The sequence below is a fragment of the Gallinula chloropus genome (genome assembly GCF_964237585.1).
Source record: "Gallinula chloropus genome assembly, chromosome: 1".
Lineage (NCBI taxonomy): Eukaryota > Metazoa > Chordata > Aves > Gruiformes > Rallidae > Gallinula > Gallinula chloropus.
The window spans coordinates 117,182,469-117,197,616 of record NC_140085.1 but is presented as its reverse complement, the minus strand read 5'-3'; the positions used below and the strand labels follow the sequence as shown (position 1 = coordinate 117,197,616).

Sequence of the window (15,148 nt, the reverse complement as noted above, 5' to 3'; positions counted from 1 at the left end):
AAATGCTCTGTGTTTTAACCTTGGAAGAACCCTGACTAAATCTTGGGTTCTTTTCTCTACAGTAGTTGTTACTGAGATGTATTTTAGAATTTCTATACAACAGATTCACGGATTACAGTCACCGTTACACTGACAAAGACCCTATCCTTTTTCTTCCTTTCATTTTTAACGGGCCAACTCTTGGATGCTAATGGAAGATACCATTTGTTTTTTAGCTGTAAGCCTATATGCTTTATATGGTTGAATTTTATCTGCTAGTAAAAAGTAATTTATCTGCTAATTTCCATTGTCCTCTACACTACAAAGAAGCAGTTGCTTCCACAAAGTGTCTGATCAGGAGCCTTCACATGCTTGTTCCTTTTCAGCTGTTCAAATGAAACAAGGAACATTGTTTATGAAAAGCTATGAAAGTGCAGAAAGTGCAGATGTACTAAGACCAATCTGTGAAGTCGAGAGGGAAACATACCCAGAGATAATACGTAATCTACTCAACTGTTCAGTTGATTGCATTAGTCTTTGGAAGCGTGACTCTTCACACAGAACCATACATCACAGCTTCATATTTCTACTAGTTCTTACTGATTTAAAATGATCAATCTGCTGTATTCAAAACAAATATTAACAACTGTGATCTTTTGGACATTTTTTAAAAACACCAGAAAGGATCTCAGAAAGTATATTGTCTGTCTTGCACGTGTTTAAAGGTTGAGGGCACAAATTGCCTCAAACTGCATTACAGTCCTGTGAAGTTTAGGGTATGCATTTAAAACAGAAGCCTATATACAAATCTTCTGAGTTCAAGTCTCCTTTTAAGCCTAGTCTTTAGATGAAGAGAGTAAAGAGTCTTCTGAAGATTCAGAGCTGCAGAATAGGCAAATCAAAGACATCCTTGCTATTTGTAGGCATTTTGTGTACTTTTCACCATAGTTTTAGTATCAAATGCCACTTTAAGGCAAGAATTTTTTTGTCAGTTATGAAGATACAGGTGTTCAATAATCATGAGTACTAAGCAGTTTACCTGATGGCTTTGTGTTCTCACCCTTCAGTTGATCAGCCTGAAGAATTAGGAGCTAGTGTTTCCGTGACTTATGAAGAGGTGGAGAAGCTGCTGTACAAACCCCAAGAAGGGGAGTGGGGGATGAGATCTCGTGATGAAGCATGTGAACGGATCATCAGTGGCATCGATCAGCTTCTGACTCTTGGTGAGCATGTAGCCTAACCTTTAGGTAGTTTTCTCCTAATACTACGTTCCTAAGCAGGTCCCTGGAATATCCACAGCATCCTTTAAAGTTCTCTGTGATCCAGTACTGTAAATCTGCACATAAAAATGTGTGAACTTTTGCTTGTACTGAGATTCTTATATTTCATTACATCATAGATTTTATTAAGAATAATTATACATAGCACTTGAACACCTGGCACAAACGCTAGTTGCATACAAACCTTGAAATAGTTAAATTAATCTGTGTTTCTTTAACAGACATTTCAGCAGCTTTTGCTGGTCCAGTTGACCTGTGCACCTATCCCAAGTACTGTACCGTGATTGCTTATCCAACAGACCTGAACACTATTCGGACAAGACTGGCTAACCGATTTTACAGGTTGGTACCAGCAGGAGAAACAAGGGAGAACAGGGCCTTGAGTTTGTACGTGGTGGAAAGTATATGGAGTGTCTATGCTTTTTTAGTAAGAAGAGCAGTTACTCTCTTTACAAGCATTCTGAAAGCCAGTAGTCCAGTACCTGAATTTGGCATTACTGGGGCTTTGTAGCAGGGCTCTGGTGCTGGTTAACTGCAGTGTTACATTCATTTTTACTAAGTTTCTTAGTTCTAAGGAAATGGATTTCAGCCTGTATTGGCACTGTTTTCACAGTTACAACAAACACTGATGCTCTTTGAGAAATTTTCTATTTGAAATTCGTAATTTTTTTTAAATGAAGTTACTTCAGAGCTGAAGACTTTATTCAGATTTTTAAGTGCTGTACTTCAGTTGCTTTGGACTTGAAGAGGGTTAAGCTCTTAAGCGCTTAACTACTTTCAGAAATGGGATTAAACACAGACATGAAATAAATATTAGCTCTGGTGTTTTAAAGAATAAAAGCTTAATGGTGGAGACAGTGAAAGGAACTTCTGTGTGGTGGTGATAAAGTTCTGGTTTGCTGGATGTACTGGGTATACTTAGTTCTGAAAGAAATTTCAGGGTGTTTTTCACCTGGACTTGCAGTCAGTGTGTCTGTAAATATAGGCTGAAGTAATGCCTTATGAAATAGTTTTGAAATTCCATAGTTGTGAAGAGTTGTGAACCTGGGATATCTGCTTCACAGTTATAAGGAATTGGAAAAACGAGTGATAAAAAAAGAAATTGCATAGTTGTGCTAGCTCATTTTCATCGAGTTACAATTTTGAAGCTTTCCAAAAAATGCATGTGTGTTTAAAGAATTCAAGGAATCCACAATTCTAAGTGTTACTTCAGGGTTATTTGATATTTGTTGCCACTAAATTGTAAGTGTTTACTTGGTTAGCTGTATTAACTGAATTTTTAAAATGAGAACAAAGTGTGCTAGAATTTCACAAACTTTCTGAAGATTAATTATCAATAACGAGTTGGAAAACCAGTGAGCAAAGATGTGCCTTGCTGGTTTTGCTGCCTTGAGTGAGAATGTGTCTATGTGTATACATGTACATGTATAAGTTTGAGACTGGTCTGATGAGGCTTTAAAAAAGGGACATCTATGTTTAATGTGGACAGAAAGCTACTAAGATACCATTTGTGCAGCTTTTCAGCTTTTTTTTAAAAAAGTTTGATGCCTTTTATTTTTAAGGAGAATCTCTGCATTGGTTTGGGAAGTAAGATACATTGAAAGCAATGCTAGGACCTTTAATGAACCTGGGAGTGCCATTGCTAGAGCTGCAAAGAAAATCACTACCCAGCTCTTAAAGTTTATCAAGTAAGTGGCATTTTTTTTCTAAATAATACTTGAATACTCGTTCTCTTAAATGGTGGGAGATTATAAGCATCTTAATATCCCTTTGTTGTGAATCACACTTCTTTTGGTTTCTTAGTATTTTTCAGTACTCTGCAAGACAGTTGGTATTTATAGTACCAAAATGTCACTTGGTGTGAAAGTAGCTCAACCTATAAAGTAAGCTCTGTGCTGTCTAGCACAGGTATAGAAGTTCCTGTTGCAGCTTGTCTGGCTTAGTTCAGTCGAGAGGGTTATTTTTGAAAGAAGTCAGTGCAGGCAGTCTTCCTGCAGGTAGGTCAGGCATGAAGGCCCCTTTCAGATCCCTCCTCCCCCACTCCTGAAATGCACAGCAGTGCCATTTTCAAATGTAATGTTACTTTAATGTCATCAGCTTGCAATGAAATTTTTTTCTTAATGTTAAACTGGAAGACAGTGAATTTTTTAAGTATTGAATTTTTAAACTGGAAGGCAGTAACTATGTGTAGCTTTTGGCTGTGGCTGGGTTTAATCTAGGAAACGGCAGCTGGGTTTTTGCTATTTCAGTAACAGATTTAATTGCATTACAGTGACCAGGACTGCACAAACATTTTTGAACTTTGTAGCACAACAGATGATGAGCAAGATTGTCTTGATACTGACCTGGTAAGGGGGTTTTGATGACTAATTCCACTGATGTACTGTGGTAAGAAAATACCACCAGCTATCAAATGTTTTTGGTAAAATTGCTCAGCTGTTTTTATACAGGTGTTTGTGTGAATTTATACATTTACATAGCTAATATAAATGCGGAATATATTACGAATGTAGGGAATGATGTGAGGAGATGCTTTATTAAAATAATGTTGAGTTGTCAATATTCCCTAAGATGTAGAAATACGTGATTTGTACTGTGATTGTGTGCCATCAACTACAACAGTTCTGTGAGTGGCACTGTATTTCTGAAGCATGTTCATGTGCAGTAGTGTAATGCAAGTATTTCAAGAGCACATGAATAGCTATCTTTCATTGTATGCCTAGTGATAGTCATCTGGTTCTTTCTAAGGTCAAAATTGTCATTCAGTTTTAAATGCTAAAAGCTAACAAGTTGTACAACTACTGCAGCAATGCTTTGGCTCTCAGTTTCTCTGTATACCTCAATATGAATCACGCATCAGATTTGCATGCCTTACTGAGAATTTAGTAAAGGGCATTTATCTTAAATCTGATAGAGGTTGTTATGCAGTGAATGTGTTCTCCATTGCTGCACATTCACTGATAGTCCACACCAAACTGCCCAAACTCATTTCTTTCACGTTTTTATTTATAATTTGGCACTTTTATGGCAAGTAACTTGATCAGGAGATGTCTTTTTCCTAACCTTGGGATGAGCAGAAATCAGATTTTTTTAGGATCTTTATTAGTGAATTGAATTACTGATAGTCCTTCCTACACTGAGGTTCAAAGCTGATGAGCGTCTTCTGATTGCAGTGTTTGGTGGTGGCTTTTCCTTTGTAGGAAGATTAAGAGCTGGAGTTGGAAATCTTCAGTGATGATGTCTAGGTTCTTGCTTTCCAAGTCTTTCAAATGCCTTGGCATTGGTGTTGGTGTTTTTTATATGCTCATCTTCTGTTGAGAAAATGATTTTAAAATCTATTTGTACCATGATATCAAATCTAATGATGCTTTGAATACCCATTACTTTTTTTTTCATACATAACTTTAAAAATGATTGGCTTTCTTTTGTGCAGGATGATGAAAAATGTCTTCCAAGGACTTCTTATAGAAGAAGAAAAGTGAGTTGGCTAATCTTTACTATATATAACCAAATCAGGTCTGGCAGAAAAAACTGGTTAACAGACTACTTTGAAATTCAGTGGGAGTGATGCTCAGTTTTACAACAATTACAGAACAGAATTTTTCCAGTGGTATTAAGGAAGTAAAAGCTTTGCTTCAACGGGTCTCTGCTGTTTTAATACTTACTTACTTGTTCTGCGTAGTTCTCTAGGCAAATCTTAGTTACGAGTTTGATGCCAGTGCTGTTCAGTTGCCTGATACTGAAATAGAAGTGTTATTCAGCTGAGATGCTGGGAAAATATGTTGTGACTAATATTTTTCAAGTCCTGGGAGAATAATTTGGTAGCAGAATTTCATTTTTGTGTGCCACAGTTATTTAGTATAAAATAACCTCTTGAAATACAGTGAAACAAAATAGAAGCACTTGTCATCTTCATTAATGAAGATTAGGGGAAAAAGGGTGTAACTAATATAGTGCCCTTCCTTTTATAAAACAGTACATTTAGAAGTGCATTTTCCTGCCACAGAAAAAATTCCAGACAGATTATCAGGTTGAGTTTTTCTTACAGTATTTCACTAATGCTTTTTTCTAACATTTTCCCCAAGGGGCGAGGCTTAAAAAAAGGAAGAAGCGTGAAAACTGGCTATGATGAAAACTGTTGGAAGAAGCAGTGTATGGAACTGGTGAATTTAATTTTCCAGTGTGAAGATTCTGAACCTTTCAGGCAGCCAGTTGATTTGGATCAGTATCCCGTAAGTTGTTCTTATTAACCTTGTAAGATACAAATATTAGTCCCTTTTTTTTATTATTTATTTCAGCATTTGGTGCCACTATAAGATCTCCACGTTGCTCTTGGAGCTACTTTTTCTGTTAAGGCTTTAGTCCCAACCCATTGAAAAAACTGTGCTTTGCTGAGTGCTTGGAACGATGAGCTGTGTGCTCTGCTGCATCAAGACAACATCCATCAAAACACTGGCACGGCACACAAAACAATTGCAGAGCAGTGGTGGTCTCTACAGATGTTCTGGTACCTTAAATACAGATTGAAACCAATTGCAGTTTGGTGCAGTTTTGCTTGCTCTCTTGTCGCCAAAAGGAAGTAACTTTAGATAAATCTGTATGTTCTTAATTAAGACTAGTTTCTTGAGCAACAATCTACAAAACCTGTTTACTTGGACTGACCTATGAACTTGACTTCTTCCTTCCTTCTTTTAGCTGCTCACGGTAATCTTGCTCTTTGTTCTTTCTTTTGCCCAAAAATGTAGCAAAATTTCAAGGAAAAACCTATTAACAAGCATGCAGCTGTTCTCTTACAGAATTCACATCTCAAGTTTGGGTCTCACTTCAGGTTTTAAAACCATTTTGAGGTTTTCTAAAACTCACTAACACGAGAGAAAAATAGAAGCATTTTGATTTGTGGTTTGGTTTTTGCCTTACTATTTTTGTTTCAGGTTTTTCGGGGATGGGGTTTTGGGTTTTAAAAGCAGAACGGTTTATATGGATTATATGAGAATTTATAGGAGACTCATTTTTATCAAGGAAACTCAGGACAATTAAACCTGGAATTCTTCATATGCAAGCATGTGAGGTGCTATCAACTCGTGATCTTCAGAAGTTCTGAAGACCATCTTGGGAAAGAACAGGAGTTTCTTTGGGATAATGTAGTGGAGAGTTTGTATCAAAAGTGTTGCTGTCTGCTGTTGTAAATTATTCTGTTCTCAGTTGTTGGTTAAGGTATTGGTGGTCATCTTAGCTACCCTTAAATTACAGAAATAAAATTTAGAAGTGTGTTGTGTCCTTATACCTTCTTGATTTTTATTTTTTTTTACTCTATCTAGGACTACAGACACATTATAGACACTCCAATGGACTTTGGGACAGTGAAAGAAACTCTGGAAGCTGGAAATTATGACACTCCAATGGAACTGTGCAAAGATATAAGACTAATATTTAGTAATGCAAAATCTTATACTCCAAACAAAAAGTCAAAGGTAGCTGTTCATATCGGGGGGTTTCTTCTTGACTTAAAGAAATGAGGTATTATTTTGGAATCAGTTTATCAGTACTTTTGATAAAGCTGCTGGTGTGGTAGATAGTGGGGAGAAGTATAACAGAAATATTTAATATGTTAATTGCTTGTTTTTCTGGTGTTACATAGCATTGTATGCCATGCTTTTTCCATTTCTTTTCTGTACAGTTCTTCATTCTAGAAATCTTATTCTTGGATGAAAGGTTCTGTTTTTAATATAAACCTCTTCTTTACTTAGATTTATAGTATGACCTTGAGATTGTCAGCACTATTTGAAGAGAAAATAAGAAGAATTGTTTCGGATTTCAAAAATGGTCAGAAACAGAATGAAAAATTACGAAGGAACCAGAGGTATACCAGAAGACTTCATAATCAAAGCTCAGTGCAGCAGCCTACCAAAATGCTCAGGTAACCAAATTATGAAGATAGAGAGGTGTATTACTGCTGACTAATATTCACTGTCATATTTAGTCTGTGAAGAAGAGAACAATTGGGTTATTAAATGGTTAGCTGATGCCAGTGAAACCTTTTGTAATTGTTTCTTTTGCAGTAGAAAAGACACAGAAATCCCTGGTCTTCTGTAGTGTAAAACTGGCTGTGAAACAGTGAAGGGATGGGGGAGTAGAAAAGGTGGAGTGTTCTGCTTTGAGGGATTTTTTTTGATATTTCAGCCAGGAAATCAGTATTTAATCTGATTGAATTAATGGAGAATGTGATATATACAACAAGTAAATCTTTGTTTCAGAGGTCATGAAGGTGCATATATTGCATGGTTTGTCACATGCAGAAGAAAGTCAGTGCTGTGGAATTCACAGAAAATTTCACATACTTCAGTATTCTGTTGGTAGCTAGATATGCCTCTTCTCTTTTGAAGGAAAACAAGCTTTTGACACAACTTCCGATTATCGTGATTGACTCCCGTATTCTGAAGTTGTGTATGGGATGAAGTGAGAAAAAAAAGCCAAAACCTAAACATGGTAAATCATTGAAACTGAGTTCATGCGTTTCTGCTACTTTCTGGCCTTTCTTCTCTGGCAGAGAAAGGAGTAAGAGTTTTAACAAAAAAACAAACAAACAAAAATATCTAAGAACACGTTTCTTTGCCATGTTTGGCTTTCTTTTAAAATTTCAGTGGATTGGTTGTACATGTTCAAATTCAAATACTCACATGTGTTTGATTACGCTACAGGCACACCTGGCAGTGAGCGTTAGGTGTTACTGGATTATTGTTTGGGCCCTCGTTCTTCCCAGAGGAATGAACACACACACACATCACAATAGACTGAATCCTTTGTTTGAAAGGACATTTCTGCATGTATCTGAAGAACTGTGTGTGACCTGTAAACAAGTCAGTGGTGTGCAGCAGGGCTGAGCTTTGGGACTAGCAGAAAGACCATTTACATCTTTTGTGCCCAGATGACAATCTGAAAACCTGTGACTGTCAGGAAGCAGCTGACAAAACAGCAGTGCGAAATGTGAAATACGTGACCTATCAGGACTGCGTGTAGTGCTCTGGCTTGTGTAGTAAGGAAGAGTGGAATCAGTGAGGTTCTCCACAAATTTAGACAGTAAACTCCCTCTAAAGATACACCTTCTTTGTGTCTTTGGAACTCAGGCTGTTGTGGAGTAATGTTAGTGCTTAGTTTGAGGCTTATGTGCGATTAATAAGAGACTGGGAATTCCGCAGAAATTGAGGCTGCTGGTAAACAGTAAGAGGACACTGCTGTCTAGAAAACATTGAGTAGTCTTTGTTTCTTAGAGCAGAGGAAGAATGTCTCCCCTTGTGTAACTTCACTGGAAGTGTAGACTATTACTTTAATGAAAGTACTTAATGCTTATCTTTGTCAGTTAAAATTGCCCCACACGATGTTAGCTCACAAATCTTAACTACTCTGCCCTAAATTTACAATCATGTGACATACAGTTAGTTAAGCTTTCAGAGAGAAAATAGGTAATTGCCATTCTTTCTTACAGTCCTGCAACATGTGTTGCTTTTGCTTCTTTCCCCTTTCACTAGAAATTTGAAGCAGAAACCGTTGAAGTCTCAGGCAAAACCTGAATCTGAGCAGGAAGATTCTTTTACTCAACCTACCTCAAGCAGAGCTGCCTGTGTTGCAAGCCATAAAACGAATGCTAGCAATTACAACCATAGTTCTTCTGGGGAATCCTCTGACTCTGCATGCCTGGCATCCTTCGAAAGGAACGGAAAAGCCAGATCTGCAACACTAACAAATCGTTCTGTGTTATCATCAGGTCAGAAATGGAATCTCTTTCAGATGAGGATCTTGATCTTGGGTCTTACCTATGAATTGTCCACTAATGTTTCCTTCCCTTTTAGAATAGCCATGATTTATAGTTCTGAATTGTCAAATGAGGCTTTCATTTTTAACATTAATTTTTTTTACACAAGACTTCTATTTCATGTATTTTAATGAGTTTTGGGTACTTACGATGTTATTAAATGCTCTAAATATAGACTCTTCTGCTTTTAAAATCCCATAGAATGGAGTAAGTTTACTTAACTTCTATTAATGAAAAAGCTTTCTCCTAAGCAGAAATCTGCAAATGGATAATTTTGCTTCTAAGAAGCAGAGCTGTCTTGGTTGTGTATCCATTTTGTGGTCAAGTGGATGGTATTTTTTGTGCAGCTTTTGTATGGGGTTTCACAATAAAGCTGAATTGAGTAAGATTGATAAGAAATTCCCTCACGTCAGCAGCAAAATCTAGCTCTTGCCTGAAAGCTAGCTGTATGCTTAGAATTCTAATTTTCAGTTATTACTTTCTCTTAACAGATAGTGAAATAGAAGGTTCTTTGGTTTCTTCATCTACTTCCTCTTCATCTTCATCCTCTGCAAGTAGCTCAGAAGATAGCAAAGAGAGCTCTGTGGCTGTTGTGTCACCTCCACTGCACAATGGTGTATGTAGAAGAAAGAACAGCAATCGTAGGATAACTAGAAATCGAGCTGCTCAGAGAAAACAAATAGGTAAGAGATGAGTAGTTCTGTTGTGACAGCAGATAACCCAGGTGTGTGTATATCTGACTAAACAGTATTTTTTTTTAAATTGATGTATGTATAAGATACTGGTTTTTGATTGGTAGCCATTTTGAAGCTCTCAGAATTTGAAGCTCTCAGAATCTCACTCAACTTTAACAGGTAGTTTTTCAGTACAATAACCATTTGGCAGAAAATAGCGTAGTTAGATGCAATGTTTTGCACTGTTTTATATCTTAAGTAAAAGTAATAATTCATAAAGAAGTTCCTAACTGGAAAAGAATTAGAATGAATCTGATATTTATGGCATAGCTAAATAATCTCTCTTGGCAGACAACAGAAGCATGTAGTAACGTCTGTCTCCTTTGTCATGTTTGTGAGTTGAACCTGTTCCGTATTTGACAAGACTTAAGAAACTGCTGGTTTTATATTTAAGATCTTAATCTCTCCACTCCTTCACAGGAGCACTTCTTCAGGAGAACGGGAATGCAAGAAGAACTGTCAGGAAGAAGTTATATGGAAGTGACTCTGAAAATACTTCACTGTTGACATTGGAATCACTCAGTAATAGCACTGGTAGACACAGAAAAACTCCACGCAGAAGTGCTGCTGTGGCTGCTAATAAGTTACGGTTAATGAGTGACGTGGAGGAAGAGGTTTCCAGCTCGGAAAGTATTGGCATTGGATGCAAGAACAGAAAACTGCCTCACCGAAATGCCTCGGCCGCAGCCCGGCGAATGTTACTGGAGGGCTCTGAGGATGATGTAGGCTTGAAGTCTGAAAGTGAGAAGGAACTAGAAGAGCAGGTTACCAAGAGGAAAACTCTTTCTCAACCTGGTTCATCTCTTGTACGAAGAAAATTTGTCAGTGAATCTGAAAATGGAACTTCGGATTCTGAGACAGACACACAGACGAAGCAGAAAAACTGGCAAAGCAATGGTTACAAGCAGTTATGTGGGACAGTCCAGTCTGCATCTCCCAAAAGGAAAAGTCCCACCCTAGATTCAGAAGAGGACTCCAAAAGCCATAATTCCGAGGATGCGAGCAGTCAGAAAGCTTCTGACCAGTCAGTATCTGCACATAATAAGCCTGTGGTGAGCAACTCTGAGGATGAAGCGGATTCTGAATCGGATAGGCAGAATGGCAGAAAAGCAACTGGTCTGCATCTTCCTGTTCCTTTAAAGAAAGCAAAAGTCCTGAGTGAATTAGAGGACACACCAGAATCTGAAACAGAAGACAGAGAAGATGGGAGAAGTTTTATCTCAGAGAGCTTGGTACAAACAAGACCTGCAGGGATTTCAAAATCTGGACTGGGTGCCAGCTTCAATCCCTCTTCTGATACAGAATCTGAGACAGATTCCAATACCAGTAATTATTGTGAAACTTCATCAAAAACCAAAAAGAGGAAGAGAAAGGGAAAAACAAAAATCATTAGAAAAGGTAAAATATTTAAAGTTAATGTATCAAACTCTTGATACTGACTAGATGGAGGCAATGTAAGATTAATGAATGAATAATGGGTGGGTTGTATTCCCTGTTCTAAAGTAACTGTAAATGAGGGAAGGATGACTGACTCTTAAGTTACAGTGATGATGATGCAGAGAGTGGTAGCCTAGACAAGTTTGAAACTGGGAGGTAACTGAACACAGCACTGAGAGAAAACTCTTCACAGTTTGGTGTTTAGCTCTCTGGTATTTAGACCTCAGACTGAGCTCTGGCCATTCTCGTGCAGTTCAGGCGAGACACTTCTCCGTGAAAAACATGGCATTAAATCATGACTGCTCTCTCCAGGTTTAACTTGCACTTATCTCTGTAGCAGTACATAGTAGCTAATGCTGGAATACCTATTCAGAAGTAATATCGCTGTGAGTGGGTGTTGTGACAGTCAAATTTGAGCAGCACTGGCATTCAGGGTGCTGGCAGAAAGCTAGGAGAGATCTCAAGGTCGCTGTGAATGAGTTCTGTGGTATCCAGCTCAGGGTAGCAGACTCAGAAGGAGCGGTACGTTCTCTTTGGCCTGCTCCTTGTTTCAGAATGTCAGTAATGACAGCCCTCTGGGTTTAGTCCTGTTGTTACCTTGAGTTTGTGGGTAAAGTAATAGCTCTTACTTAAGATAATCTTTCTGTTGAAATTTTCTTTCAACCATTGTTTTCTCTTGAAGACACTTTACTTTCATTTATAGTCTTTCAAAACAAATCTGACTGAAAGGTGTTCTGATTATTCTTACTTCCATGTTGTTCACCAGAACCTGGAACTTAGGATTTTATTCTGTTCTTATTGGCTTTTGGATTTTATTTTGTTGATCTTGGTGCTGTCTTGGTATCATTCTGATGCGTGACCAGCTTCTCCCATGTTCAGCTTTCAAGGTCTGGGCAGGGAGGTTGTGTGTTGTGGGTGGACAGGGGAGGGGGGGGTGCTGTTTCCCATACTGTGGTGACCCAGGGAGAGTCAGACTTGATGATTCTTACAGGTCTCTTCCAACCTGAGATACTCCATGATTCTGTTTCCTGGGTTCAGGGGTGCCTAAGCAATGTTGTATCTAACTGAAACACCGTGTCGCTGCTGTGACTACATTGGCACACTGATGAGACATTACATGAGATTGCTGTAAAGCAGGTCACAACAGCCAGTTGAAGGGCTCAAATTCCAAATAATTCCAGAAGCAAGATTTACCATCCCACTTGATTAAAAATGTTTAGTTCTGTTTTGGTTTTGGGTTTTTTCTCCAACAATTTTGTTTGTCATTCAGATGCTTGTGTGTGCTGGCTGACCCATCATGATCTGGAGAGATGGGTTCTGGGGTTTTCTTAAGCTTATCAGAATGATGCTAGGATTAATTAAAACAGGTTCTGTACATTATCTGTCTCCATATGGTTAGGGGATTGGTCCTGACTTCAAATTTGAAGGCTGTTCAGAGATTGGTGCTTGGTCTAATCCTTTCAAACCTGTCACTGAATCAGAGACCAGATTACGAACCTCTAAAAACTCCTTAGGAATTTCAACTGTGGTTGGGGGTTGTAGTGTGTCTACCCACCCCCCAAAAAAAAAAAAGTGAAAGATTTGAAGTGCTTTTTACAGTCTTGTCTCTGTGAGAATGACTATAAGTGGCAGGAGAAAGAGCCATCTTCAGTACTGGTTTATAAAAGAGTAAAATTTTTCTGTGTCCAAGCTGCTTCCTTTCCAGCTTTCAGGCTCAACTGACTGCAGCCTTGCCAAAAAATAAGGTGCAGGAAAGGATTATTTTCTACAGCATCTATTTTTCTATTTTCTCTAAACTGAGTAAGTTTTTAACAATTTTGTAAGCTTGATTTGTTTCACATTTCTGTGCCTTCTCAGGTAGTGGCTTTGATAAGAGTTTGTAATGCAGCTGTTTGACTGCTGTCTCAAGATTCATCTGTCTCAACAGTTTTCTGCAATGAATACTTAGATATTTTGTACTAAAAAGAACTTACTATTTCCAGCTACTAAACATACTGAAAACATTTCTTAATGTTTTAGTGTTAACAAAGTGAGAGGATTGCAAGATGGACCTGAGTAGCAGCAGTAAAGGAGCTGTTGAGTTCTGTAGTAGTCTCTTGAGCTCTAGACTTACCAGAACTATGTTGCCAATAGGCACTTTGTAAAACCAAAGAAAATTGGGAGGGGGAAAAAATAATAGCTTTATGGAATTATAGTCTTACTTGAATGTCCTTCATATATCAGAACTCCTGAATCAAATATAAAATGTTTAGGGGGGGTGTTTTTGGGGGGATTTGGGTTTTTTTTGAGGCTTGTACCATTACAAGACATTTGGAGAGACTTTTAATGCACAAGAAGATGAAGTATTTGTACAAATACTTTCTCTAGTGAGAATTTGTAGCTTTTGTAGTAGGCAATTGGTAACATGTCAAGACTGGTTGATTTTTAAAACTTGCATTGCACTTCTTGTGTCACCATTTTCCATTAAATGTGTGGAAGCTGTCACACTGGGTAGCCAGTGCTGAGGTTTTGGGTCTCTTCAGCTTGTCCTTCGAATGCAGTGTGGTTGTTTTAACTGTTTATAGTTAAGCTGTAGCTTCTGCCGTACTGTACTTTTCATGCCCATGGATGTGATACATTCATTTGTCTTAGAACTCTAACTTGAAGCAAAACTCTTTACTTACACTTTATCTCTTAAACGTTTTGGATGATTTGTTTGGTGGTTTTGTTTGGGTTTGTTTTGGGTTTTTTTTGTTAATTCTCATCCTTTTATAATTCTCTTGCTTTGGCCATAGCCACTTTAGTAATCAGTGTTTATCCACTGGGTAAAGCTGCCAGTCATTAAAAGCAATTTCAGCATTGCTTTCTACCTGCAGTTGGTGCCAAATGTTTGCAAGTATCAATGTGTGTTATTGATTAGTTGCCATGGGCTGCATTTGCTTAATCACCAAAGATTTTTATGAGAAACAATAAGAAATTGGGTTTCTTAACTTTAATATCCGTAATTTTTCTGGAGGGGAGGGCTCATTTATTATGGTATAGTCTTAATTCATACAAAATATTTAAGATCCCTTGCTGTGTATAACCACCCAAACATTGAGTAGAATGTCGGAGGTGGGGTATCAACAGTTTTAGGCTGATGCCCTTTTAAAACTGAAATTATAGAAGCCCCTCTAAAGGAAATCAAATCCTTAAAATAAGCTTCGGGCAAGAGCAAGTATCACTGACTTTTTCCAGGGCCGTGAAACAGGCTCTTTATAAGTCAGTGAGGATAAAATACAGTAACAAAGACTTGCATCATCTGGGCTTTTTTGCACGGTCATCTGCCAAGAGGGCTGGCTCACCGTGCTGACAGCTCACTGAAAAACTTAGCCACAGGTGTCCAGTATGTACTGAACCAGGGCCGTTAAAGACACAGAGCCAAGTTTGAGGCTTCCTACATCATTGTCCTGCTTACAAACAAGTAACTTAGGGCTGTTTAGCTTTGTTTATGGTGGGAGCTATTCCCCCTTGTTTTGTTGAAACATTAGTTGTCCTGTGTATAAACTGATAGCTAGCTTTGGCTAATGTTTACTGCAAGATGCAGTATCTGCTTTCCTTCTCAGATTATCTAATCTTTAATCTAATTTGGGACATTTCCACAAGTAGTCAATTACTTCTAAATTAGCAGATGCCCTTTCTAGCTTGTTTTTATCCTCAGCAGCCAACAGATGTAACACATGATGGGCTGTTACCACAGTCTTGGTGTGGTTTGCTGAACTGATGTAGGTACTTACTGCTCTTTTTAGAGGCTGATAGCTAACTGTAGATAGGAAGCCAGGCTTCCTAAGTAAGCTTGTACTTATAAAAGTTATTGTTAATTGCTGCTGAAGTATATGCATGCTTTTATTTAAATACAAACCTGTAGAGGTACATAAGTATTTATATAG

General features: G+C 38.0%; 1 protein-coding gene across 1 annotated transcript in view; it reads left to right on the top strand.

The window, feature by feature from the left end:
- BRWD1 (bromodomain and WD repeat domain containing 1) overlaps positions 1 to 15,148 on the top strand; it is a gene marked incomplete at its 5' end in the record, with an annotated part of 50,590 nt that overhangs the window by 32,225 nt on the left and 3,217 nt on the right. Inside the window, 11 exons of the mRNA XM_084277969.1 lie at positions 1,047 to 1,202; positions 1,481 to 1,601; positions 2,822 to 2,947; positions 3,532 to 3,607; positions 4,693 to 4,737; positions 5,345 to 5,491; positions 6,578 to 6,730; positions 7,007 to 7,176; positions 8,786 to 9,021; positions 9,561 to 9,752; positions 10,224 to 11,201. Of these exons, the coding sequence (XP_084134095.1) occupies positions 1,047 to 1,202; positions 1,481 to 1,601; positions 2,822 to 2,947; positions 3,532 to 3,607; positions 4,693 to 4,737; positions 5,345 to 5,491; positions 6,578 to 6,730; positions 7,007 to 7,176; positions 8,786 to 9,021; positions 9,561 to 9,752; positions 10,224 to 11,201 (2,400 nt within the window). The remainder of the gene's footprint in view (positions 1 to 1,046; positions 1,203 to 1,480; positions 1,602 to 2,821; positions 2,948 to 3,531; positions 3,608 to 4,692; positions 4,738 to 5,344; positions 5,492 to 6,577; positions 6,731 to 7,006; positions 7,177 to 8,785; positions 9,022 to 9,560; positions 9,753 to 10,223; positions 11,202 to 15,148) is intronic.